General features: G+C 45.4%; 1 protein-coding gene across 2 annotated transcripts in view; it reads left to right on the top strand.

Annotated features, from left to right (window-relative positions):
• The window catches only part of USP7 (ubiquitin specific peptidase 7), a gene marked incomplete in the record, with an annotated part of 508,930 nt that overhangs the window by 75,794 nt on the left and 405,343 nt on the right, over window positions 1–27,793 (top strand). For both annotated transcript variants that reach the window (XM_077448850.1, XM_077448849.1), the window contains 3 exon segments: window positions 16,039–16,127; window positions 16,217–16,325; window positions 22,733–22,863. In XM_077448850.1, coding sequence (XP_077304976.1) covers window positions 16,039–16,127; window positions 16,217–16,325; window positions 22,733–22,863 — 329 coding nt within the window.

Here is a 27,793-nt window from a genome sequence, read left to right as displayed (position 1 = left end):
ATGCACAAAGCCCCCAAGCAGTTTGCTGAAGACAAGCAGACGAAGGACATAAATTTATCTTGGTCTCTTCAGATCGTAGGACATGGTTCCAGTAATCTATTTGGTTCAGATGGTGTCAAGCGTGTGTGGCGGCAACCAGGTAAGTAATACAAAGACAAGTGTCTTGCCTACAGTCAAGCATGGTGGTGGTATCATGGTCTGGGCTGCATGAGTGCTGAGGAGCTACAGTTTGAGGGAACCATGAATGCTAACATGTACTGAAGCAGAGCATGATCCCCCCCCCCCTCCCTTCAGAGACTGGGACGCGGGGCACTAGTCAAACATAATGACCCCAAACGTGCACCTCCAAAGATGACCACTGCCTAGCTAAAGAAGCGGAGGGTAAAGGTGATTGACTAACCCTCTTGAGCATCTGTAGGTCATCCTCAAACGGAAGGTGGAGAAGCGTGATATGGAGGACATCCACCAGCTCTGATATCATCCTGGAGGAGTGAAAGAGGACTCCAGTGGCAACCTGTGAAGCTCTTGTGAACTTCATGCCCAAGAGGGTTAAGGCAGTGCTGGAAAAATAGTGGCCATACAAAATATTGACACTTTGGACCCAATTTGGACATTTTCACTTAGGGATGTACTCGCTTTTGTTGCCAGCGGTTTAGACATTAATGACTGTTTGTTTTATTTTGAGGGGACAGCAAATTTACACTGTTGTACAATGTGTACACTCACTAATTTGTAGCAATGGAAAGATCTAATATAATTACAAAAATGTGAGGGGTGTACTCACTTTTGTGAGATTCTTCTTTTTCTGAGAGAGGGCATTTTTCAGCTTTGGTTAAAGCTGCTCAGTTTAATTTTTCATCTACAGTCATCCCTCACCCGCATAATAGAACTATGCCTTTACACTACTTCCTAATGGCCGTATGTATATATGTGGCCTCTTAGCGGGTGGGTTTAAACAGTCTGCATTTATGTGGCCCTATGTAAACACATTACTGTGGTGGGAGCTCGCTCTTTCTGCATATATGTAGGGTACTGGAAGCTCCCAATGCATACTTTCAATCATGTGACTACCAGCTACATGATCTGAATGCCCACTTCCTGGCATTTAGAACCTCTTAAAGGGCTTTGAGGTGGCAGGTAGGAGTTAAAGATTATATATAGATTTTTATTGATGTCATGCACACACCACACACCTGTTTAACCAATTTCATATTGGCCTATTCTGGCACTCCTCTTTTACATGTATAAATCATAATTTCTCTACATTGACAGGCACAGCTAATGTAAATCTTTACCTTGGGTTATCACGCCACCTTCAGGAGAGGACTAGGCAGAACATGTAAAACATGTTAAAACCGCAGGACTGCAAGGGGGCAGTCCCACTGGCTATAACTCCTCACTCTGCTTTCTCCAACTTTTTTATTTATTTTTTTTTCTAGTGTAGAAGGACCTGGCTCCCTGAGGGGACTGTTGGCCCTGGGAATTTTTTTTTTTCCTGCAATTTTTACCTTGTGATCTACAATCAACAGCCAGGCTGGGTGGCAGGCGAGATAATATAAATCCTTGTAGTCTCCCCAGCCTGTTCATCGAGTGTGAGGAGACCGTAGCTATGTGCTGGGTCGGTCACGACATGACACTTCTGTTCCAGGGGAGGCTGGTGTGCTATATGCTCCGGGCCACACACATGACTGGGCTACTGCTGTCTGTGTCAGTGTGCCATGGCGGGGTGATGGGTCTGTGGTGGTATGCGTCCAGCAGTCCCAACAGGAGGGGTAAGTACGCCCCCCCCCTGCCTCGGCAGGATGGAGCAGCTGGGGATTCCCTGGGAAGTTGACTAGGGGGTCTCACTCTCCCTTTCCTCTCTCCCTAGCCATGCTTCCCCCCCCCTGCTGCAGTCGCTGTGACAGGTCATGAGGTGTGGTGTATGTACCGGGCGATGGCTTAGAGCCTGGACAGGGGGCAGGGGGACTGTGCTGGGTGTTGGGTCCGCTCCTTCTGTCAGTGAGGTATTCAGGCTGTTTGCCATGAGGGGAGGACGCCGCGCAGTCCACGGTCATTTTCCTGTAGCCTTATGCAGTGTATGTTGTAAGCCATTTTGAAGAAGGCTTGGCGGCCATTTTCTTGTAGCTTTGGCGCAGTTTACCTCTAGTGCTGGTGTCTGTATACTTAAGAACAGCACGGTTTTTACTCTGAGCACTTAATGACTGACACGGAGCGGACAGTGGCAGCGCAGTACTTAGTCAGGGTGGCAAGTCCTGCGGGGGGTTCCTCAGTCTGCGAGCAGCTAGGAGGGTGGGATTTTATGTACCTTGCATTAAGTCCCTGAGTTGTGGCATGCGAGTGAGGGTCAGCATGGCCCCTAGACATCCCTGTTATTGCAACCGGCTCGCCTGCACAAAATGTGGTGCCTATAAACGCTTTGTCGGCGGTCCTGGAGACCTTTGTTGGCAGGGTGCAAGCGGCAGGCATAAGGGTAATAAAAAAAAAACTATTTTCGGGCAATGAGAATGATTCTGTGTCCTGGTTAGTATGGAAAAAGCACTAGTAGGAGCACTTATCACAGCAGTGTGGGATACCCTGAAGATACAGGATGCAGGAGGGACATTTGCAGAGGTGGCGGTCCCTTTTGGGTCCCGCAAACCGGCCCACGCGCCTAAAGTGTCTTCCGTATTTGACTTATTTTGATAAGTTCATCTACAAGGAATGGGGAAGCCCGCAACTGGCCTATTCAAGAGAAAGTAAACCCTGATGAGTTTACTTCCTCTTTTATTCCCTGCAAAGGTAAAGCATAATGGACTACTATGCATCGCATAGTAGTCCATTATGTGTCACTTACCTGACACAGGAGCCAGCGATGTCACCGCTGACCCCTGTAGTCCGGTGCATCCATCTTCTCAGTGGGTCTCGCTGCTCCGCCGCTGTCTTTTGGCGAAGCCGCGGTGACGTCACTCCCACGCATGCGCACGGGAGCCGCCACACGCGGCATATTCGCCGTAGACTGTGCCGCGCTCATTGCGCCTGCGCGCCGCTGTCTACGGCGCATGGGCCGTAGACAGCCGTGCCTGTCTTTTGGCAAATCTCAACGGTATAGGTTTAGGAGATATTTCTTGGACCTACAGGTAAGCCTTAATCTAGGCTTACCTGTAGGTCAAAGTGTGTTGTAAGGGTTTACAACCACTTTCAGTCCCGAGAAGAATGGCGGTGGGTTACACCTTTTTTGAGGAGAGCCTCCTGAAAAAAATGTGCGTCTTCTCCAGTCTGTTTACGGTGGTGGGGTCAGCGTTACTACCTGTGCTGGCCATGGCCTTGGTGTCACAGACGATTACTGAATGGGCAAAGTTGTTGCACCATGAATTGGAGAAGCAACGGTCTTCCCCGGTCTGCGTAGAACTGGCAGATCAGTTGGTGCAAGGCCTTTAGTAATAAGTATGTCTGTGAGGCAGCCCTGGACACGGCCCCCCTGCTCTCTAGAGCATTAGTATCAGCTGTGGTGCTACGGCGCCTGATTTGACTACAGACCAGGCATCTAAAAAACACGGGTGGATTTGCCCTTCCAAGGTGAGAAGCTATTTGGAGCCTCGCTGGATGACTTTATTAAAAAGTGTTAGCAGTGGGAAGAGCATGTTGCTCCCACAGTCCAGAAAGGCTAAGAAGCCATGCTGTAGGCGAGGGCCCTCCATTCAAACTGCTTTTTAGCCCACCTGGGTGGTCAGGTAAGCATCCCCAGTTTGACAAGGCGCCAGCTGAAGGACAGTCCCTGGTTTTGCAAGCCAAACAAGTCTATGAGCAATAATATTAGCGCATGAAGGTTTGCCCCTGCCCTACTCTTGGATGGGGTGGTCGCCTTCAGGAGTTTGCAGCTTGGTGGACCTCCCTATTGTCCGACCAATGAAGCCCTGTTTGGGGCAGTACAGTACCCGCTGCTGCGCGGGTAGATGGTACGTGTACTGACGCTGGGAAGGTTTTGGGGATCCTACTCCAATCTGTTTGTAGTCCCATTAAAAAAAGGGTAGGTCCAATCCTGGACCTCGAGGCCCTCAACAGCTTTGTGAAAGTGCTAAGGTTCAGGATGGAATCGGTTGCTCCGTAGTCGCTGCACTCCATCAGGGGGACTTCCTGCCATCCTGGAATATCAAGGATGAATACTTGCATGTACCTATATGCCTCAGGCATCAGAAGTTTCTGCGATTTGCAGTCAGAAGAGCAATACCAATTTATGGCTCTCCCTTTTTGGCTTGGCGTCAGCACCCCGAGTCTTCAAGGTGTTGGTCCCAAGTCTGGCGCTGTTAAGGCAATGTGGGATCGCAGTCGTGGGTTACCTAGACTCCCTGAGGGGCAGCTTCTGTCTCAGAATTAAGGCTCTCCAGGAGTTGGGTACTGAGCCTAAAAAAGTCGATGTTAGTGCTGACTCAACGCCTGGATTACCTGGGCTTACTGCTGGACTCCTCATAAATTGAATTTTTCTCCCTTCAGACAAGCTGCAGACTCTTCAAACTGGGGTGACGTTTTTGGTGAACCGCAGGTGGTCGTCGCTGTGCTTCTGCAGTAGAGTCCTGGGCCTCATGGTATCCACTTTCGTAGCGCTACCGTACGCTCAATTTCACACTCGAGACTTGCAAAAAGATATTTTGTCAAAATTGGACAATTCTCCATTTATCCCTGGATTGTCAAAATCGGGCGAGTCAGCTAGTCAGGTATTCCCTTCTCTGGTGTCTGAGGTCTCCGGCCCTTTGGTTCAGGAGATTGTTCCTTCCTCTCCATTGGACGGTTATCACAACGGACGCCAGACTGACCGGTTGGGGGGGGGGGGGGGGGAGTTTGTGCGTACAGTCGGCCCAGGGCCTTTAGACGTGGCAAGAATGCCAACTGCCCATCAGTGGGCTCGAGCTTTGGGCGAACAGGCGGTGCCTTTCCACATGGTCACGGTGGCTGCAGGGGTGTCCGGTCAGGATCCAGTCAAACAACTATATGGCAGGGGCGTACATCAACCAATCATGGAGGAACAAGGAGCTCTGCAGCAGCACAAGAGGTTGCTCACATCCTACAGTGGACAGAGCGGCACGTCCCGGCCCTGTCGGCCATACACATTCCAGGCTTAGAAAACTGGCAGGCGGACTAAGTCATCAGATGCTGGACAAAGGGGAATGGTTGTTGCATCCGGATTCCGGCTCATTTGCCTAAAGTGGGGAAACACCAGATGTGGATCTTTTGGCCTCTCTACTCAATCGGAAGGTGCAGAGGTTTGTGTCCAGTACAAGAGACCCCTGTGTGGACGCATCTGATGAGTTGGTGGCTCGATGGGGGCTTTATCGGCGGATATATGCCCCCCTCCACTAAAGCTCCTGCTACGCAGAGCGGAGGCCATGGGGATTCCAGTAATTCTGATTGGCCTTGTCGTCTTTGGTACGTCAACCTAGTACGACTGGTGGCGGATTTTTCTTGGCAGCGGCCAAATGCGAGAGGACCTGCTATCGCAAGGCCCGATACGTCCTCGTCCTATTTTACCGTCGCTGGTTTTAACAGCATGGCTGATGAAAGCCAAGTACCGTATATACTCGAGTATAGGCCGACCCGAGTATAAGCCGAGGCCCCCAATTTACCCCCAAAAAACTGGAAAACTTATTGACTCGTGTATAAGCCGAGGGTGAGACATGGCTGTCCATCCCTGTGTGTCCGTCCATCCCTGTGTGTGTGTCCGTCCATCCATCCCTGTGTGTGTGTCCATCCATCCATCCATCCCTGTGTGTGTATCCATCCATCCATCCATCCCTGTGTGTGTGTGTGTGTGTGTGTGTGTGTATCCATCCATCCATCCATCCCTGTGTGTGTGTGTGTATCCATCCATCCCTGTGTGTGTGTGTGTGTGTGTGTGTGTGTGTGTATCCATCCATCCATCCATCCATCCCTGTGTGTGTGTGTGTGTGTGTGTGTGTGTGTCCGTGCAGCCTTGTGTGTGTGTCCAGCCTACCTGTGTCCCAAGCCTCCGTCCCGAGCCGCCGTCGTCCCGAGCCTCCTCCGTCCCGTGCCGTGCCTCCTCCGTCCCGTGTCTCCTCCGTCCCGTGCCGTGCCGTGCCTCCTCCGTCCCGTGCCGATGGATCGCCGCTCTTCTCGGCGGCCATTCTACAATTCAAAATTCCGCCTCCGCCTGTGATAGGCGGAACACTCAATTTCCCAGCAGCCTGTGTTCCGCCTATCACAGACATCCTCTCATACTCGTCCGTAGTATGAGAATGAGCGGATGTCCGTGATAGGCGGAACACTGACTGCTGGGAAATTCAGTGTTCCGCCTATCACAGGCGGAGGCGGAGAAGGAGGCGCGGCTTTTGAAAATTAATGTCCGCCGTCTGTCTGCTCGATACGCTGATCGAGCAGTCAGACAGCGGCGACTCGAGTATAAGCCGAGGGGGCACTTTCAGCCTCAAAAAAGAGGCTGAAAATCTCGGCTTATACTCGAGTATATACGGTACTAAGGGACCGAGGTCTGTCAGACTCTGTAATTTCCACTATGCTGAGGGCACGGAAGTCCTCCTTTTTGGAAGATTTACCATTGTACATGGAAGGCTTACATCTCCATGTGTGGGTAGATGGGGTGGCGTCCACGTACATACCAATTTTCCAGGATCCTGCTGTTTTTACAGCGAGGAGTGAATCAAACTTGCCTTAAACACCATCAAGGGGCAGATATCAGCCTTGGCTGTCTTTTTCCAACGTCCCTTGGCGACTCGCTCATTGGTGAGTACATTTGTGCAAGGGGTCCGACACGTAGCCCCTCTGGTTTGATCGCCGTTACCTCCGTGGGATCTGAATCTGGTGCCATCGGTTCTTCAGAATACGCCGTTTGAAAATATTGGAGATTCCCTTGTTGACATTCTCAGAAGTAGTCTTTCTAGTGGCAATTACATCTGCCAGGAGGGTTTGAGTTGGCAGCCTTGTCATGCAACTCTCCCTACTTGGTCCTCCACAAGGATAAGTCTGTGCTACATCCGCAGCCCTTTTTTATTCCAAAGGTGGCTTTGGTATTTCATATAAATGAGGACATCATGTTACCATCCCTATGTCCTAAGCTAACACATCTGAAAGAAGTTGCTTTACATTCCCTGGACGTGGTCCGGGCTCTCTGGGTGTATCTGTCTGCTACCGCTCCTTTCCGGAGGTCGGACTGTTTGTCCGAGTGGCTGGTCCGAAGAAAGGTCTGGTGGTCTCGTTGACCACCATCTCTCGGTTAATTGGACAGATCGTGGGGCGGGTGTCCCCTTTTTCCTGTCACCGCTCATTCCACCAGGGCAGTTGGAACCTCCTGGGCTTTCCAACATCAAGAGGCTGTTGCCCAGGTGTGTAAGGCGGTGACTTGGTCGTCCGTTTACACCTTTCACTAAATTCTACTAAGTTGACGTAAGCACATCTTTGGATGCTTGCTTTGGCTGCAATTTTTTGAAGGTGTAAGGTTGCAATTCACACTTTCATTAAGTTACAAGGTTGTTGTGAATGCATCTTTAAGTTGGCCGCAGGTTTTGATGGCGGCCGTTTAAGGTGGCAACTTCTGTTTTGAGGACTTCCTCTTGTTCCGGGTGAAGTTATTTCTTGTTGTTTGCACCCCTCTTTTTTGACACTGCTTGGGTACGTTCCTAAGGTCAAGATCTAAAGGAAAGAGAAAATGGGGATTTTTGTACTCGCCATAAAATCCTTTTTCTCTGAAGTTAATTGATGGGGACAGCACCCACCTCTCCTAGTTGTGGTGTGTTTTTTTTTTTTTTTTTTTTTTTTTTTTACATTTACCAGTTTATAATTGGAGGTCTAGTGGAAGAATTGTTCTTGCTGTAATGCACGTGGTGATGCCTCATGTGTGATTTGAAAACCGGCCGCAAATTTTTTCTTCTCTTTAATTTTTATTATAAGTTATTAAAATAAACGTATTTCTTACAAGGAATGTATGTAGTTTGTCGCTGCTGCGCACCTGTGCTCATTTTAAAAGCATGTTGTTTGGTATCCATGTACTCGGTATAAGATCATCTTTTCTTTCCTCAAACATTTGGGCAATATAGTGTATTTTTAGTGCATTAAAATTAGTGTGCTTTTCCAAAATTGCGTTTGTAAAATCGCCACGCAAATACTATGTGAAAAAATAAATTAAAAATTGCTGCACCCTCCATTTTAATCTGTAGGGCCTTTGCTTTAAAAAGTTTGGAGGTTCCAAAAAATACTTTGTTTACATGAAAAAAGAAAAAAAGTGTCAGGGCTTTGTCTTCAAGTGGTTAGAGTGGGTGATGTGATGTAAGCTTCTAAATGGCAGGACAGTTCAACACGACAGTCTGATTCGTTAACTGACTGATTAGGTCCCGGCCAATGTTTTTTGGCCTGGGCTTGCTGATCGGTCCTAACTAATGTAAACACAAACAGGAGGAAGTGATGTCCTGGGCTTGCTGATCAGCATGGTGTCAGAAGCTTGCGCTTCTTCCCCCGACATCCTTGTTATGGCAACTGGTTCATCTGCACCTGTGGTGCCTATGGACACTGTCTGCGGTCCTGGAGGCCTTTGTTGCCAGGGTAAAGGGGCTTGTGGGGGGGGGGGGGGGAGGGTAAAAAAAGCCCCCCCACTTTCTTAGGAAAGCTCTGTTTCAGACACTAGGCGCCGCTGTGACAGGCGGCCCCTGTTCTGATGTATAAAAAGTGTGTTTTTCGTCTGCCCGGGTCGGCAGGTAAATGTTCCCAGTCCGACAAGGTGCCTGCTGAGGGACAAAATCATCCCCGGTTTCGCAAATCTGTTACCACATGAAGGTTTGCCCCTACCCGACTCTCGGGTGGTGGGTTGTCTTCAGGTGTTTGCAGCCCGGTGGACCTCCCTACTTTCTGACCAGTGGGTCTGCAAATTGGTTTCCTCAGGGGTACAAGATTAGTTTTTCTTGTCAGTCAAACAGATTCTCCCCCCCCCCCCCCCTTCCAACCTTCATCTTCAGGCTCGTCAGGTGGCCTTGTTTGGAGCAGCACAGGACCTGCGGCATGGTGTGAAAGTACCTGTACCGACGCTGGAAAGGTTTCGGGATTCTACTCCAATCTGTAGTCCCAAAGAAGGAAGGGGTCCGTCCGTTCCTGGACCTCAAGGCCCTCAACAGCTTTGTGAAAGTACAAAGGTTCAGAATGGAATCTGTTTGCTCAGTGGTCGCTGCACTCAATCAGGTGAATGTCTGTCTGTTTTTTTTTTTTTGTTTTTTTTTTTTTGTGACCTTTGACGACTCATTCATTGGTGAGTATGTTTGTTCAGGGGGTTCGACATGTGGCCCTTCTGGTACGCCCACCGCTGCCTCCGTGGGATTTGAATCTGGTGCTTCAGATACCGCCGTTTGAAACGTTTGAGAGTGTGTGTCAATAAGGGAATTTCTCTAAGTAGTCTGTCTAGTGGCTATTACATATGCAAGGAGTGTTTCTGAGTTGGCGGCCTTGTCATGAAAGTTTCCCTACTGCAAGGATGAGGTGGTGCTGCACCTGCAGCCTTAGTTTCTTCCAAAGGTTGTTTCAGCCTCTCATCTAAATAAGGGCGGAAGCACAATATGCTCGGCCGTCACATCCCTAAGACCCCTTTCACACCACACCGCCCCTAGGGTGGGTGGTAAAACGCCGCTATTTTTTGCGGCAAATTTCGGCCGCTAGTGGGGCACTTTCCCTCTCCCCCCCGCTAGCGGCCGAGAAAGGGTTAAAACCGCCGGGAATATGGCGCCATAGCGGCGTTTGGCAGGCGGCATTACAGCGCTGCACCATTGATTTCAATGGGGAGCAGCGGTGGAGGAGCGGTAAACACACCGCTCCAAAGAAGCTGCTGGCAGGACTTTTCCCTGACGTCCTGCCAGCGCACTGCTGTAGTGTGAAAGCCTCCGGGCTTTCACGCTACAAACAATGGTGTAGCTTTTTTTAGGGCGGATTGCAGGCGCTATTTCTAACGCTATAGCGCCTGCAAAACGCCCTGGTGTGAAAGGGGTCTAAGAGGTTGCTTTGGATTCTTTGGAAGTTGTCCGGGCTCTGCGGTTGTATGTCTGCTACTGCTTATTTTGAGAGGTCGAACTCCGTCTGTATCAGTGAATGGTCCGAAGAAGGGCCTGGCAGTCTCTTCAGCCACCATTTCTAGGTGGATCAGACAGATCATGGTTCAGGGTTATGGCATAAGGGGGCAGGCTCCCTCTTTCCTGTCACGGCACATTCTACCAGGGAAAATGGTTCCTCCTGGGGTTTCCTACATGTCTGTTTTCCAGGTGTGTAAGGCGGTGACCTGGTCGTCCGTTCACACTTTAAATTGTACAAGGTTGATGTGAGCGCATCTGTGGATGCATGCTTTGGCTGCAAGGTTTTGCAGGTGGCCATTTAACCACTCGCAGACCGGACCATTTTGCTGGTCAAAGACCAGACCACTTTTTGCGATTCGGCACTGCGTTGCTTTAACTGACAATTGCGCGGTCATGCGACGTGGCTCCCAAACAAAATTGACGTCCTTTTTTTTCCCTACAAATAGAGCTTTCTTTTGGTGGTATTTGATCACCCCTGCGGTTTTTATTTTTTGCGCTATAAACAAAAATATTACAACAATTTTGAAAAAACGCATTATTTTTTACTTTATGTTATAATAAATATCCCCCAAAAATATATAAAAAAACATTTTTTCCCTCAGTTTAGGCCGATACGTATTCTTCTACATGTTTTTGGTAAAAATCGCAATAAGCGATTGGTTTGCGCAAAAGTTATAGCGTTTACAAAATAGGGATAGTTTTATAGCTTTTTTTATTAATAATTTTTTTTTAATTTTTTTTTTTTACTAGTAATGGCGGTGATCGGCGATTTTTTTTATTTTTTTTTTTATTGTGACTGCGACATTGTGGGGGACCCATCGGACATTTTTGACACATTTTTGGGACCATTGTCATTTATACAGTAATCACTGCTATATAAATGCAGTGATTCCTGTGTAAATTACACTGGCAGTGAAGGGGTTAACCAGTGGGTGGCAGTGTAGGGGTTAAGTGTTCCTAGGGGTGTGTTACTAACTGTGGGGGGGTTGGGCTTTCATTTGGTGAACACTGATCTCTGCTCCAATCACATGGAGCAGAGATCAGCGTCACTAGTTGCTAGGCAGAATGGAAAAATGCTGTTTACACAGCATTTCCTCCATTCGGCCGCTCCGTGAGACGATCGCGGGGATGCCAGCGGCGATCGAGTCCGCGGGTCCTGCGACCGGACTCACGGGGGTCCCGACCAGCGTGGGAGCGCGCCGCCGGCGGCGCGCTCCCGTTGGCAGGGCGGCATTGAATATTGGACGTACCTGTACGCCAATATGCCTGCCCGTGCCATTCTGTCGACGTACATCGTCATGCGCTGGTCGGGAAGTGGTTAAAGTCGCCACTCTGAGTGTTTGTTTTTTTTTTTTTTTTTTTTTTTTTTTTATTATGGGTTTATTTTCTTTCTGTTCCCACCACTCATCTTTGACACTGCTTGGGGACGTCCCTAAGGTCAAGATTAAAGGTACTGTGTCCTTCAACGAACGAAAGAGAAAATAGGATTTTTGTACTCGCCGTAAAATCCTTTTTGCTAAATTCATTGACTGATACAGCACCCACCCCTCCTATTTATGTTTGCACTGCTTTTTGACAAACTGAGCTGCAGGAAACAGTGAGGGGGTTATAGCCAGTAGGACTGCCTCCTGGGCGTTACTATAAAGTTTTGCTGTTTGTGTGTCCTGCTTAGTCCTCACCTGAAGGTGGTGATATAACCCTAAGGTTGAGTTTAAAGGTGCTGTCTGCCAATGAACTTCAGAGAGAAGGATTTTATGGGGAGCACAAAATTTCATGCAAAAGTGAAGTAACTCAAATAATATGTCAAAGGAAGTTAAGGCTGCTAGGTGAATAATTCTGGAGAATGGAACAGCAGTACAAGGAGGGTAAGTATTGGAAAAAAAAAATATCTCTAATAAAATAAGAAAAAAATTTAAAAGGTGGATAAACATTTTAAATGAAGAACAAATAAAAATAGTTCAATTAATATAAGTAAAAATACAATAAGGTTGCTTCAGTGAAAAAAATTGTATAAAGATATTAAATAGTTTGTTGAACCACCTTGAATTCATGCATATATATATGTGTATATATATATGTATATATGTATATATATGCATATATATGTATATATATATATATATATATATATATATATATGTGTGTGTGTGCTCAGTGAGCTTATAAGCAAAATATATGTAAACGGCGATAAAGTTGATTGCAATAAAGTGTAAAAATATAAAATGTGTATTCCAATCAATCGATGGTAAAGTTCATAAAGAGTTAAAGTTCATAAGGTGTTGATTAACAGTCTTCCAATAATGTAATCTCTCTGGACTCTCACCTTCTTAGTCTATATCAACTAACTATTAATATCTTCATACACTTATTTACCGAAGCAACCTTATTGCATTTTCACTTATATTAATTGACCTATTTCTATTTTTTATTCATTTAAAATGTTGTACGTTTTTATCCACCTTTTTTATTTTTAGTGTTTTGTTTCACATATTTCACCACATTCAATATTCCTCAGTTTAGGCAAATATGTATTCTTCTACATATTTTTGTTTAAAAAAGAAAAGAAAAAAAAAAGGAAAATCCAATAAGTGTATATTGATTGGATGGCACAAAAGTGCCTACAAAATAGGTGATTTATGGGCTTTTTTTTTTGTATGAATGGCGGCGACAGTGTGGCAGACATATTGGCCACTGACTACTGTATAAAGGTCACTGGCAGGGAAGGGGTTAAACACTAGTCGGCGATCAAGGGGTTAAGTGTATTTCCTCCAGTGTGTTTGAACTGTAGTGGGGGAGCGCTCACTAGATCATGAGAGATGACTGTTCTAGTTCACTGGTAGCAGAAAATCCCTGTCATGTCACTAGGCAGAACAGGGAAATGCCTTGCTTTACATATCCTTGTTCTGCCTCTCTGTGTTACGATCGCAGGCCATCTGCAGACAGAGTCCGCAGGACCCTTGAGCAAGCCCTCGTGGCGGGCAACTCGCGCCCGCTAGCCTTGTGATGCTGGAGGGACTTACGGGTGCGCACATTTGTGTAGCAGTGCCAGTCCCCCGACTTGCATCATTGTGCAGTGGTCAGCACAGACAAATATGGTGCATGCAGTCAAGGACTATCAGAGGTTTGAGGTTCGAAATCAGTGGTGTATCTTATTACTTGGTTTACCTGGGTCTCATTCTGAAAAGAGTTGAGGCCAGGCCGTTTTTTCACATAAACTGTCCATCTTGGAAATTCTGAGCGCTGTGAGTTTAATGTCCATGGTCTGATAATTTAATCTTAAAGTAAACAGTGCAATGCACTGCTTTCATCGCACCAAACACCATTGGCTATGTTCTAACAGATCTGCTGGTGTGAACAAGCCCTAAATTAAGTCTATAGCAAGGAAATGCAGAGCGTGCCATTGCTAACCTGAAAACATATTCCCCGACTGGAATACTCTTGCAATGGCTTTCTAAGTCACTGACCTAAAACACAGATGTGCATAATTGCAGTTCTAGCCTAAGTGCAGCTTTGAAACTGACATCCCTGCGTGACTTCATCATGGCTTGTATAAGACTTCTTTAACAGAGGTCAATGCAAGTAATGTTGAAGTAGCCCCAGAACATTTTTCTAAGTTGGAGTGACTTGATATTAGAACAGTTCCATTGCTGTTAATGGTGTGTGACTTGTCATGCTACTTTATCGCATAAGTTGCGTCAGTGTTAACTGGGGCTTAAGCTTGCTTTGCTGATGTACATGTGTCTCAAAATAGTAAACCTGAATTTCATCACACAACTACCATATGAGTGAATACCATGTAAGGCTAGGTTCACATTGCTGCGATGCAGGAACGCCGCGAATCCGCGGCGTTTTCCCGCATCGCATACCTCCCGCCGGCAGTTTACACTGCCCTATGCGGACGGCTGGGGGTGTCAATGTTATGTTAATGACACCCCCAGATCCGTCGGCATATCGCAGTGCGATCTGCCGACTCGCACAGGAATCGGATCGCATGGTGTGAACCCCCATGCGATCCGATTCTGTTGCGGACCAAAAAAAGGGTCCCGTGTGAGTTTGCTGCGGGACAGCTGCGAGTTCAGCCATACTATCTGTATGGCTGAACTCGCAGCGCTACGGAGATCGGATGTGATTTGCTGTGCGAATCACATCCGGTTCTCCCCCCGCAGCGGTGTGAACCCAGCCTAAAGGTGCATGCCAATGTCTAGAGTTGCACATGATTTTTGTTCCTGTGGACCTGCCTGGAGCGGTGGTACTCCCTTTTTATTTTATTTTTTTCTCATAAAACAACCCACTGCTCAAACCCATTTAACCTCCCTGGCGGTATGATTCAGTCTGGAATAAGGTGCTGAAAGCGGTACAATTATTTTGCATGGAAATCTGGCTTTTATTTTGTAGTCCTGTAATTCTTAGGAATAACGCTCTGAAATCTCTTCAAACCAGAGTCTAGCGGACACCCCGGGTATGATAACGTTTATAATATAATAAAGAGTAATAAAAATTATTCAATAATGTAATCAAATCCAAAAAAAAATGAAAAAGGGACATGTTTTGGTTGCTATGGACAATCTCCAAATTCCAAGCAGTAAAAAACAGTATTTATAATATAAAAGTGCATGCAGGGCATTGCACAAACCACTAGGGACAAAGGGGGTGTGTATTTTTTACTACAGCACTGTAATCTGTAAGATTACAGTGCTGTGTGTGTTTTGTGTGTTTTTACATTTTTGAATTTGCCGCCGTTCTCCGCTCCCGTGCGTCGTAACGTCGCAGGGAACGGAGCTCGGCGGCATTCGGCACTGTGAATCGAGCGCAGGACGGCTCGATCACACAGCGCGGCGGACATCGCTGGATCCAGGGGACAAGGTAAGTAACGTTACCTGTGTCCTCCCCTGCATCGAGCGGTGCAAGCCCGAGTCTGGCTCGGGGTTACCGCTATTGTAATGAAATTCCCAACCCGAGCCAGACTCGGGATTACCGCTGAGGAGGTTAAAGCACACCATATCAAGTGGAAATATATATATTTTTTTCTTTTTTGTATTTAATGCAGAAGTGTTAATGTGCTCATGTACACATTTATAGTCCAAATGTTTGTGTATAGACATACGTTTTACTTATATATTTTGAGATTTAGAACATTTTTAGGCAATTTACTTTCCAGTTAAAATAAAGCATTTTGTAATGGCCCACAATGCTTTCGTATCTCAGCCTCACATTTCAGAAAATTATTAGTGATTATGGAGTGTTATTTTATGCATGGGGGTTAAAACTGACATTTAACTGTTTTTTTTTTTGTTTTGTTTTTTTCCCATCATAGGGAGTGCTTGAATGTGACAGTGAGAAGGGGTGATCTACCCATCTTTCATGGGTAGACTTTTACTTCATAGATATAAGTAGAGATCAGTGCTTATGTAAACTACTAGTGTGCTTCTAAACTTGCAAAGTTCTGAAACTTGTAGTAGTGACAGAGTTTAGCAGTTCCTGCCAACCAACCCATGCATATCCTGGAAAGTTGGGAATTTTTTTTTTTTTTCCCTACCAGAATTGTCTGTAATTTTGGGCAGATTAGGGGCTAGTTTATAGCTGCCCCTTACGAATCTGTGTTTGTTTGTTTTTTTTTGTTTTTTTTTTGTTTTTTTGTTAATGTTGGTCCTGCGCTGTCTGTGGGAGCTGCCATTCTTGCAGCTCTCTTCCTCACAGGGCAGACAGTAGCGGGAGAATTGGCTCTTGCTGTCAATCAAATCCTGTGACCCGGGAAGGTGTAATCAACCCCACGCTAGGGGCCCCAAAGGATGCGGCTTCCTATGGGGGCCACTGCCTGGAGAGGTGGTGTGCTGGTGGGGGACCCCAGTAGAGAAGGCTCGGGGCTGATCGGTGTGAAACTATTGCTCAGAACGGGCAAGTATGACATGTATGTTTAAAAAAAAAAAAAAAAAAAAAAAAAAAAGTTTACTGTCACTTTAATATAACTTTATTTTTTGAATTCCAGGAAGTTACTGATCCAGATAAAGGCTTTATTGAAGATGATAAAGTGACTTTTGAAGTCTATGTGCAGGCTGATGCTCCTCATGGTGTAGCGTAAGTGTAAAAACAGAAAAAACTCACTTTGTTGATTTCACCCAATCCCTCGGAAGGTTAAAAAAAAAAAAATTCCTGTTTTATTTCAGCTGGGATTCAAAGAAGCACACTGGGTATGTTGGGCTAAAGAATCAGGGAGCAACATGTTACATGAACAGTTTACTGCAGACCTTGTTTTTCACAAACCAACTCCGAAAGGTATTGTTTATATATATTTTTTTTATTTTTGTTACTTTTGCTGTGACTAATGGTTTTTAAATTGACCTGTAACATATGTAGACATTATCTATAAAAAACAAAACAAAAAAAAAACGTGTTTTATTTCATAATGTTACAGGATAAATAATTTGGTGTTATGTAAAGTCACAACACTTTCGGATTCAAACAGAATGAAGGTTCAGCAGGTTAGCAGTAGTCTCATATGAAACAACAAACGGTCCTTAAGCGCCAAAAATGGCAGTCATATAAAATCATTATTATGTCAGTCAATGTATGAAAATTGTCTGGAACCCAGTGCAGCTGTTGACTTCTGGGGAAAAGGGGGGCATCAAGAATACACAAACAGCGCTCAACGGAACCAGAAAAATAAAAGGACTATTATAAATGATCCAAGTTTATTTAATTCCACTCTAAAAAATTTAAGCAGCGAGAGCTAAATCCGAGAGCCCGGAAGACCCTATTTTTTGCAAAATGTTTCAGTATTGAAATACCTGTTGACTTTCCTATTCCTGGTGTCAGTGATCTGGTATGATCTAGCTTGTGCAGTTCTTCCACCATGGTGTGAATGCCCCTGTTCCCACACAAAAATAAGCATTGGCTTTGCACAGCATGAATTGTTCAATTTTAGCATTTTACATCACAAATCATGTAGTGGATACTGCCCCTGCTGGGACAGGACTTATCTACCTGATTGAGAGCAGCTCCTCCTCTGCACAGCTTTTACCAGGAGAGTTCTCTGCTGACATTGTGATTTTGATCAGTGCTCACACTTGTATGCTCACTATGGAATTCCAGGCAAGCTTTATGTGACACAGGATGACATTTAGGACCATCCCTCACATAACATTTTGGAGACTTCAGTGTGAGTGAGAGCAGCTGCCTGATATCCATGCATACACTGAAATGTGATAAAGAATGATGGCATATAATTACATTTTATTCAAAGGGCTAGTTGAAAAAATAGGCCCCACTCCACCGTGGGGGATTATACAATTCTATATACACGATCCTATACTCAGTTGATCCAGAGGAATGCAGAATTCCTTCCTGATCCCCCTAAGAGGCAATCGGATATTCCCTGGATCAACGTTACCTATAAATATTAGAATTCAGTTATAGTATGTACTTTTAGGAAAGAATACAGGCCTTTTTTAAAGCGATCTACTGAGCTGGACAGAAGCGGCTCTGGTGTCTCTCCCACATTTTCACAACTCTTACTGTGCAGAAGCCGTTCCATGTTCAGAGATTAAATCTCTTTTCCTCCAAAGAGTGCCCCCTTGTCTTATGATCTTTTAAAGTAAATTACTCAACGCTAAGTTCGCTATCTGCACCACTTTTTTATGTATTTATTACAGTACATGTTGATCATATTCCCCCCCCCCCCCGTCGCATTCCCAGCACAGTGATCGGGACCAGGAACTCCTGATTCTGGGTCACCTGATCACTGTGATAGCCTCTGACTGGCTATCCTAGTGATCAGTCACTTTCAAGTCTGCCCCCGTGTTCTCTCTTTGAATGGAGGAGAGATGCATTGTATCTCTCTCACTCCCAGAGAGAGAAAAAAAAAATAGGCTTTTTGTACTCACCTAAAGTTGACGGACACAGCTCCAGTAATCTTGACCGTAGTGCTATTACGCCACCTTCAAGAGGACTAGGCAGAACATGTAATACATGTGAAAACAGAACATTACAGTTCCGCCCGGGGGCGGTCCCTCTAGTAATAACCCCTCAGCCTACTTCCTGCAGCTCAGTACATCAACAAGCAGTATAACATAAATCAATAGGAGGGGAGGGTGCTGTGTCCTTCAATGAACTTCAGAGAAAAGGATTTTACGCTGAGTACAAAATCCTATTTTCTCTTTCGTTCATTGACACAGCTCCAGTTTTCTTGACCGTAGCCCAAGGAGTGTCCTAACGAGTGGTGGGAACAGCAACATAACTTCACCCACAACCAGCAGTGCTCCTTAACAGGGGAGTCACTATCTCGCTAACCGCATCAGAACTTGCGGTCAACAAATGCAACAGTGCATTGATACTCAATAATTTTTTTTTAAAACTGAAGAAAGAGTGCAGAACTTTACATGGCCACCTGAAAAACTTTGCGGCCAAAGCAGGCATCAGAGGATACACTTACATCCACTTTGTAGAATTTTGTAAAAGTGTGAACGGATGACCAAGTCGCCGCCTTACACACTTGAGCGACTGCTTGATGTCGGAAAGCCCAAGAGGTTCCAATTGCCCTGGTGGAATGGCCGTGACAGAAAAGGGGGGGCGCCTGGACCACAATCTGTCTGATCCATCTGGAAATGGTGGCGGGCGAGACTGCCATCCCTTTTTTCGGACCAGCTACCGAAACAGAGTCCGACTTCCGAAAGGGAGCCGTGGCAGACAATTATACCCTTAGAGCCCGGACCACGTCCAGGGAATGAAGGTCCACCTCTTTAGGTTGTGTCGGTTTAAGGCACAGATGGTAACACAATATCTTCATTGATGTGAAAAGCTAAAACCACCTTTGGCCGAAAACGTTGCTGACGCAATACCACCTTATCCTTGTGGTTAACCAGATAGATAGGGCGACTTGCAAGACAAGGCCACCGGTTCCGAAACCCTCCTGGCTGATGTAATGGCCACTAGGAAGACCACTTTCTGAGAGTCAACAAGGGAATTTCCCTGATCTCAAACGTTGGTTTCTGAAGCGCTGATAGCACCAGGTTCAGATCCCACAGGGTCAAGGGTGGAAGCACCGGAGGGATTACATGCTGAGCCCCTTGTACAAAAGTGCTCACTAGAGAGTGAGATGCCAGGGGTTGTTGTGGGGGAAAAAAAAAACTGTCAAAGCTGATATCTGTCACTTTTTAATGGTGCTTTAAAGCCAATTTCTGGTCTACTCCTCCCTGTAGGAACAGCAGGATCCTCAAAACTGAAAAGGGGAGTGGGTGCCACCATCTCCTCACACATGGAGATATAGGCCTTCCATGCACGATGGTATAGCTTCCGAGAAGATTTTCGTGCCCTAAACATAGTTGAAATCACTGAGTCCAACAGGCCCCGGTTCCTTAGCACCTGGCTCTCAACAGCCTTGTCGTTAAAACAAGTGATGGTAAAGCAGGATGGAGAATCGGACTTTGACACCGAAGGTCTTCGTGCATCGGTAGTCGCCAGGGAGCGTCTGCAACCAGGCTTACTAGGTCGGTGTACCAGGGACACCGAGGCCAATCTGGGGCAATCGGTATCACTGAAATCTGGTAAACTTTTAGTGGAGGAAAAGCTTAGATCAATCGGTACCGACCCCGTGGGGCCTCTGACGCCTCTGCCTAAGGATCTCTTGTCCTGGACACTAATTTCGGCACCTTCTGATTGAGTCGGGAGGCTAGGAGATCCACGTCTGGTGTGCCCCACCGCAGGCACAGCACCCTGCACACCACCGAGTGCAACACCCGTTCTGGGTCCAGCATCTGGTTGATTGGATAGTCCACCTGCCAGTTTTCTACTTCTGGGATGTAAATGGCCAACAGGGCCGGTACATGCCGCTCTGCCCACTGAAAGATGTGAGTGACCTCCCATGCTGCAGCCAAGCTTCTTTTTCCTCCTTGATGGTTGACATGTGCTGCCACCATCGTGGTGTTGTCTGTCTGACTGGATCCTGATCGGACACCCTTGCAGTCTCATTGACCATGTGGAGGGGCATAGCCTGATCGCTCAGAGCTTGAGCACATTGACCGCCAACTTGGATTCTTCCCCCGACCAAAGGCCCTGGGTTGACTGTACTCCCAGTACTCCACCCCAGCTTGTCAGATTGGCGTCCGTTGTGATCACTGTCCAATGCAGAGGTAGGAACGACTTCCCAGACCGAAGTGCCGGGGGATCTCTGCCACCAGAGCAGGGAGTCCCTGACTGACTGGCTCACCCGAATCTGCCGATCCAGGATAACTGAGATTTGTCCCATTTTGTCAATATCTCCTTCTGCAAGACTCTGGTGTGTAACTGGGCATATGGTACCGCCTCAAAGGGGGCCACCATGAGGCTCAGGACTCGCATGCAGAATCGCAGCGACGACCACCTGCAGTTCATCAACAGCTTCACCGCAGCTCTGAGAGTTTGCAGTTTGTCTGAAGGGAGAAAATCTCTTGCTTCCACGGAGTACAGCAGTAAGCCTAGGTACTCCAGGCGCTGAGTCGGTATAAGTACCGACTTTTTGAGGTTCAACGTCTGAGAGGCCCCCCAGGCTGCAATCTCCGGAAGGCGAACACCCCCCCCCCCCCCAGTGACTGATGGGGGCAAACCTTCATGCGGTAGCACTTTTGTCCACAGGCTTGAAAGGCTTGCAGGTTCAGGGGCGCTTTTGCCCCTCAGAGGTCATCCTGTCGGACTGGGAGCGTTTAGCTGAAGTCCAGGACAGACGAAAACGCCTCTTTTGAGTGGATAGTGAGGGCCCTGGCCTGTGGGAGCAAGGTTCTCTTCCCACCTGACATTCTTAATGATGTTATCCAACATGGCTCCAAAAAGGCTGCTCACCAAGGAAGGGTAGATCCGTCAAGGCTTTCTTAGATGCCTTGTCCGCAGACCAGCATTTCAGCTAAATCGGGCGCCGCAGCACCACTGCCGACACTGAAGCCCTGGAGAGCAGGGGAAGCTTATCCAGGGGCATGTCACAAATGCACTTAAGGCCATGCACCGCCCCCCTACCCCTTCCCCCCCCCCCCCACCCCTCCCCCCCCTCCACAGGGCTCACCACCCCGACCGAGTGCAGAGCCCTTCAGTTACAGGTGTCTGCGTCCAGTATCAGCTCTCGGGTGTCCTGAGGAAAAACCTCAAGATACTTTGTATCTTCTCTTTATCTCTCAGCACTGAGGAATGTTAAACATTTGTCTGCTCCTTTATTTTTTTTTTATTTTTTTACGCTTAATCGTTCAGCTCTGCTTCCAGAAGAACAACCATCTCTGCAGCACTCCACCAATCAGACCTATATGGTAGAATGGCCAGACGGAAGCCCGCCACTCCAGTAAAAAGCACAGGACAGCCCACTTGGAGTTTGCCAAAAGGCACCTGAAGGATTCTGGCCATGAGAAACAAAACTCTGGTCTGAATCAAAAATTGTATTTTGGCCTGAATGCCAAGTGTCAGGTCTGGAGGTACCAGGCACCGCTCATCACCTGGCCAATGCCATCCCTACAGTGAAGCATGGTGGCCATTACGGTGTATTGTTTGTAGAATTTTGAGGAAAATAATTTTATCAATTTTGGTATAATGCTCTAACATGGCAAAATGTGGAAATTGCTGTGAATACTTTCCGGATGCACTGTATATCTCTATTGATCCGCATTATGCCATGTATCAAGGTTTTTTTTTTTTTTTTTTTTAATCTTATTTACACTTTCATCAAGGCAGGTAACACAAGATATATATATATATATTTTTTATTTTTGCATGTTTTCCATTTGTTCCTACTCCTGAGTTCAGTGCAGATTGTTGTAAGACCCATCTGCTACTATATTTTTTTCTGTTTCCTGCTGACTTGATCATTTAAACATTCAGTGTCATTAAATTCTTTATACAATTCCTTTTTTTTATTTTTTATTTTTATTTTGCGAATACACTAGTTCTCGACCAAAGGATACCTATACCTTTTTGTCTAAATAAAATCGTGGAAGGAGCTATTGGATAAGGGAAGTTGCTGCTTTTTACAACCAGCTGTAGCTGGCTACAGAGAAGACTACATACTGTTCATTTACCAAACTATTTTTTTTTTCCTGAAATCCCGACAATAAAGAATATATACAAAACACTATATATTCCATCCTATGTGTAAACCGTTTTTACTTTCTCTAGTAGACAGACATGTTTTATATCAAGTCTGCCCTTTTTGTGGTGGATGGCTGTCTGATTAGAATGAGACCGCACTGTGAAGAATCATATTACAAAAACGTAATAAAAATGATTGTTTAAAAAAAACAGAACCTAGACTTGATGTTTGTAAACCCAACACTTCTTATTCCTGATATGTGCCTGCTTGCTGTACCATGTACTTGTATGAAAAAGTATCCTGTTTTTTTTTGTGTTGCTTCCTTTGTGTGACACCCCTGGTGTTCCCGCCAGTCCCTCTACTATCCTATTAAAAACTGACCACACTAAGCAGGAGAGTACAGTGTGGTCAGTTCTATAGCAATGCTGAGAACTTTGCCTGCTCTCCAGGGATCAGACTTGCCCTGGCACACATCTGCTGCACAGCCATTCACTGGGAAGATCAATCTGCCACTGCCCCCCCATTTTTAGATCTCTACAAATGTTTTGCCTTCCATATCTTAAAGTGAATGGGTTGTTTTTACAAGGTGACTTTTTTACAATCACCTTGATGTAATCAATGTGTTTGTGTTTTCCCCCCTAAGGCTGTGTATATGATGCCTACAGAAGGGGATGACTCATCGAAAAGTGTTCCTCTTGCATTGCAGCGAGTATTTTATGAGTTACAGCACAGTGACAAGCCTGTGGGAACTAAGAAGTTAACAAAATCATTTGGGTAAGTCTTTAAAATCCTTAAAGGGGGAGTATTTATCTTATTTTTTGTCTTTTTGCATTGCAGTTGTAACCTCGTCCTGCATGTTGCCATATTCTATTGCTGTGTTGGTACGTGGTGAAACAGTATGGCTCCATTCGCACCATGGCATTCAGTTTTGCAGATGGCATCGTTGTGATTCTGCCCGTGATTTTGAAACTCTGCAAATCGTGGAAAGCCCTTGCTATCCCTGCTATTTTGAATGGCACGAGATTGCAGCGGGATATTGCCGCCCGACAATGATGGTAAAACCCGCATAAACAGATTTGAAGGATGCCCAAAGATTCGTTGGCGTCCTACGAGTCTGTGCGTAATTTAGCGCTTTTCGTCGACAATCGTGTCAAAATCTTGCCACAGTTTGGTGCCATTGAAAATAGCGGGGTTCACAAGGGCGTCATTTGGGTTGTTACCATTGCGGGTAGAATCACGGCGAATCCGCTTGCAGAACCAACCGCCTTAGCGTGAATGGAGCCTAAATCTATAAGGTACTTTTTTCAGGGTTTCTCCCTCAGCCCTGAGACACGCAGATCCTGCACATCGTTTAACCACCCCTCAATATTTATACTTCCAGTCTGCCTATGCTCAAATTCAGAGAGAAACATGTATGTTAACAAGCCTGTTAGTAGTGGCAGAGGTGTATGTGCTGTTTTTCAATGGTTACTTTTTTATTCTTTGGATATTCTTAAGTGTAGGGTTGAGTTATTGCAGGGTTTCTCAACTAGGATTTCTTAAAAATTTGTTCCCAACAGAAGTGAGAATTTCTGATGCTGTTTTATTTTTTGCACAAGTGAAACTAAAAATACTTGGTATTTCCTTTTTGTAGGTCATGCGCCTTTCTAGTCTAGCTTTTCAGGGAGAAGTCCTGTTTAGGTGTTTCTTTTACAGTTGAAAAAAGTGAGGCATCTTGCATTAAGGTTTTAGTCTAATACATTTCGGAGCTCGTTTTCCAATCGCGTTGTAGATCCTTCCAGCCACAATACATCTGCAGCAGATTGACAACCCCAAACTACTGCCTCCCAATTAGCAGTGGTGTTGTCGATATACTCTGCATGCTGTAGTGGAAATGGTGCACATCGTCCTTTATGGCCTGCTGTCAGTGCCATGATTTTTTTTTTTGATATGGACAGATGAGCAGAATTTCGTGCTTCAGTAACTAAAACTGCACGGTTTATCCTCAAGACACATCACAGGAAGCACCTCCATGGTTAACAGAATTTAAATTGGACTTGGGAAACTTAACATTAATAAATCACCGGGACCAGGTGGCTTGCACCCGAGGGTACTTGGGGAACTCGTTCAAGTAATTGCCAGACCATTGTTCCTAATTTTTACTGATAGTCTGACTGGAATAGTACCAGCCGATTTGGAGAAAAGCCAATGTAGCACCAGTAAAAAGGGCCCAAAATACATCCCTGGGAATTACAGACCAGTTAGCCTATGCAAACTCTTGGAGTGGATGGAAGGGACTATATACAAGATTTTAGTAATGAGAATGTTATTAGCAGTAATCGGCATGGATTCATGAAGAATCGTTCTTGCCAGACCAATCTACTAACCTTCTATGAGGAGGTGAGTTGACAGCTAGATAAAGTTAGGCCGTATACGTGGTATCTGGATTTTTGCAAACGCATTTGACACAGTTCTCCATAAATGTTTATCTGTACAAAATGAGGTCCCTTGGCATGGACCATAAGGCGAGTACATGGATTGAAAACTGGCTACATGGGCAAGTTCAGAGGTTGGTGATAAATGGGGAGTACTCGGAATGGTCAGGGGTGGGTAGTAGGGTCCCCCAGGGTTCTGTGCTGGGACCAATCCTATTTAATTTGTTCATAAACTACCTGGAGGATGGGGTAAACGGTTCAATCTCAGTATTTGCAAACGATGCTAAGCAAAGCATGGAAATAACTTTTCCACAGGATGTGCAAACCTTGCAAAAAGATCTGAACAAATTAATGGGGTGGGCAACTACATGGCAAATGTGGTTCAATGTAGAAAAATGTAAAAAAATGCATTTGGGTGGCAAAAATAGGAATGCTATCTATACACTGGGGGGAGAACCTCTGGGGGAATCTAGGATGGAAACGGACCTAGTATATAGGCTCAGCAATGGCATGCAATGCCAAGCTTCTGCTAACAAAGCAAACAATATTGGCATGCATTAAATAGGGAATCAACTTCGGAGATGAAACGATAATTCTCCCGCTTTACAAGAGGTCTGGCCGCACCTGGAATATGTTGTCCAGTTCTGGGCACCAGTCCTCGGGAAGGATGTACTGGAAATGAAGCAAGTATAAAGAAGGGCAACAAAGCTGATAAAGGGTCTGGAGGATATTCGTTATGAGGAAAGGTTGCAAGCACTGAACTTATTCTCTCTGGAGAAGATGCTTGAGAGGGTATATGATTTCATCATACAAATACCGTACTGGAGACCCCACAATAGGGGTAAAACTTTTTCCGCAGAAGGGAGTTTAACAAGACCCATGGCCACTTATTAAAATTAGAAGAAAAGAGGTTTAACCTTAAACTACGTAGAGGGTTCTTTACTGTAAGAGCGGCAAGGATGTGGAATTCCCTTCCACAGGCGGTGATCTCAGCGGGGGGCATTGATAGTTTCAAGAAACTATTAGATAAGCACCTGAACGACCACAACATACAGTGATATACAATGTAATACTGACATCCAATCACACACAGGTTGGACTTGTGTCTTTTTTTCCACCTCACCTCCCATGTAACTGTAACCAGTCATAAGAACTTTTTTTATTTGTATTTTTTTTTTTTTTTAAACTTAGTCGGTGCAGGCTGCCCAATTTTTGTTACCTCATTCATTGGAGCTGTGCTGAAGTGCCCAGTGGAAAAGTTTAAGGTATGCACAGCATCTCATTGAACTAACTAGTTTGAAAATTCATTAAAAAAACACATTTACCTTGCATTACAATGCAGCTTAAAATTGGGGAAAAATGTGGGCTGTGTGTTATATTTTAAAGGAATGCTGGAGTGAGAGAGAAATGCACTACCATTGCTAATCTTTTGAAAATGCTAGCTGGCTTTCTGTGATTTTTAGTATTTTGACTCAGGACACGTATACAAATTGTTAGATCAGAGTGATGCCAGAACTAATTTGTGTCAGTGACTTTAAAAACCATGTAGTCAGCATGACTGCCAAAAAAGGTGTTTTTCATCCAATTAGGGACATATGAAATTCTGTAATATTGGCTTACTTTGCCGTCAACAGATTGGATACGGGAAAAGCCAGTTCTGCTGAGAATTCCAGTCGTGTTTTTGCTATCCTTCTTTACTTAAATTCATTTTGGATCTCTCGTCTAAGCTGTTTTCTACATGGTAGCTGTCTGGATCCACCTTTCCTCAATTTTGTTTTGGCATACTGTACTTGGAACCCGCTTGTCTTGACCTGAGGGGCTAGCCTGGAAGTTACTTTAAGACGGTGTGTTTGGCATTGCGGTCCTTTCCAGATCTCCATTTACTAGTGCAAGTTGGCTGCAACCTAAAAGTCCAGAGCGTTGGGATTCTCTAAACATTTGCTTATCGCTAAATATTTTTGTGTATGCCGATTGGGCTAAGTATCTAGAGATAAGGTGTTTGCACCACCCATGTTAATTTAGTCGACTAAAATACGACTAAAACTAAATGCCATTTTAGTCAAGACTATGATTACAACTAAATTGCAATTACTGAAATGTACTGGAGGTTTTAGTTGACTAAAACATAGGACAGTCAACTAAAATGTTCTGGAGATTTTAGTCCGCTAAATATGACTAAAACAATTGCAGAAGACTAAATGGGACAAACAAAAATTCAATTTTAGTCCTAAGAAAAAAATTAACACTGCTGGGCACTTTAAACTCTCATCCATGCAGTTTTCACCACAAAAATTTTTTATGTTGAGGAGCTGAGTTTTACCATCATCCACTGAGTGGAGTGTCGTGTGTGCTTTACAGTCTTTCCTGCCATTTAGTGTGGGTGAATGATCACGGCTGCTTCTGTTTGCAGAAACTTTTATTTCCTTCCTACTGCCCTGTCCCTTTTTAGGCTTTGTATTCCTTCAACTGAGCGTTCTGTCTTGGCTACTCAACTAAAGTGGGGGAGGGACACTAGTGCCTCGTTTCCACTGAGCGGATTAGTTCGGTACGCTATTTTGAGTGTTTCCATTATGAAAGCGGCCCATACAACTGAACCATACCGCACCATTCAGGGTCCTGTTTCAGATGTGGGGGCCATAGAAAATGTTACAGTACTGTTAGGGCGGAGCTACTGGCATCACATAATACATTCCACTGAAAAAACGCCAAGGCTCAGTCAAAGGCATTTTTTCTAAACCTCCTTTGGCCCCTGGTGGTCTGACTTGCAGTGGAAATGCTCACCTGAATAGACCGGACCATTCTAACACTTCCAAACTGTACCGACCCGAACCGTTCCGCTCAGTGGACACAAGGCATAGGATTCTTCTGATGGCAACTAGGCCTAGGTGAGAGATAAAGGCTGCACATCCCATCTGTAATTTGAATGGGAATGTTCCCCAATTGTTTTTTTTTTTTTTTTAATTCTTTATTTCTTTGCAAGAATACAAAACCCAAGTTACCAGTAACAATCACATATAAGAAACACCTTCCAGTAACCAGATATTCCATTACACATCATCAATAAAGTACAACATAATATATTCCTGCCATTTTTATAAACAAAACAAAACAGTATCAATACGATATCCTAATACACTATCCATTCCCCATAGTGGTCCTCCCCCCTACTCAAAAAAAAAAAAGGGGGTGAAAGCCGATCCCACCCAACAGAGGGTGTGGTTTACATCACTCAACCAGTTCATCTAATCCTCTGTTTCTTCTCCAATCAACCTCTTCCCCTCCTTTGACTG

This window comes from Lithobates pipiens, unplaced genomic scaffold, assembly GCF_037356315.1.
Source record: "Lithobates pipiens isolate NorthernLeopardFrog02 unplaced genomic scaffold, aLitPip1_a1.2 Scaffold_22, whole genome shotgun sequence".
NCBI lineage: Eukaryota > Metazoa > Chordata > Amphibia > Anura > Ranidae > Lithobates > Lithobates pipiens.
Note: the sequence above shows the minus strand (reverse complement) of the source record. Positions and strands in the feature narration are given on the sequence as shown.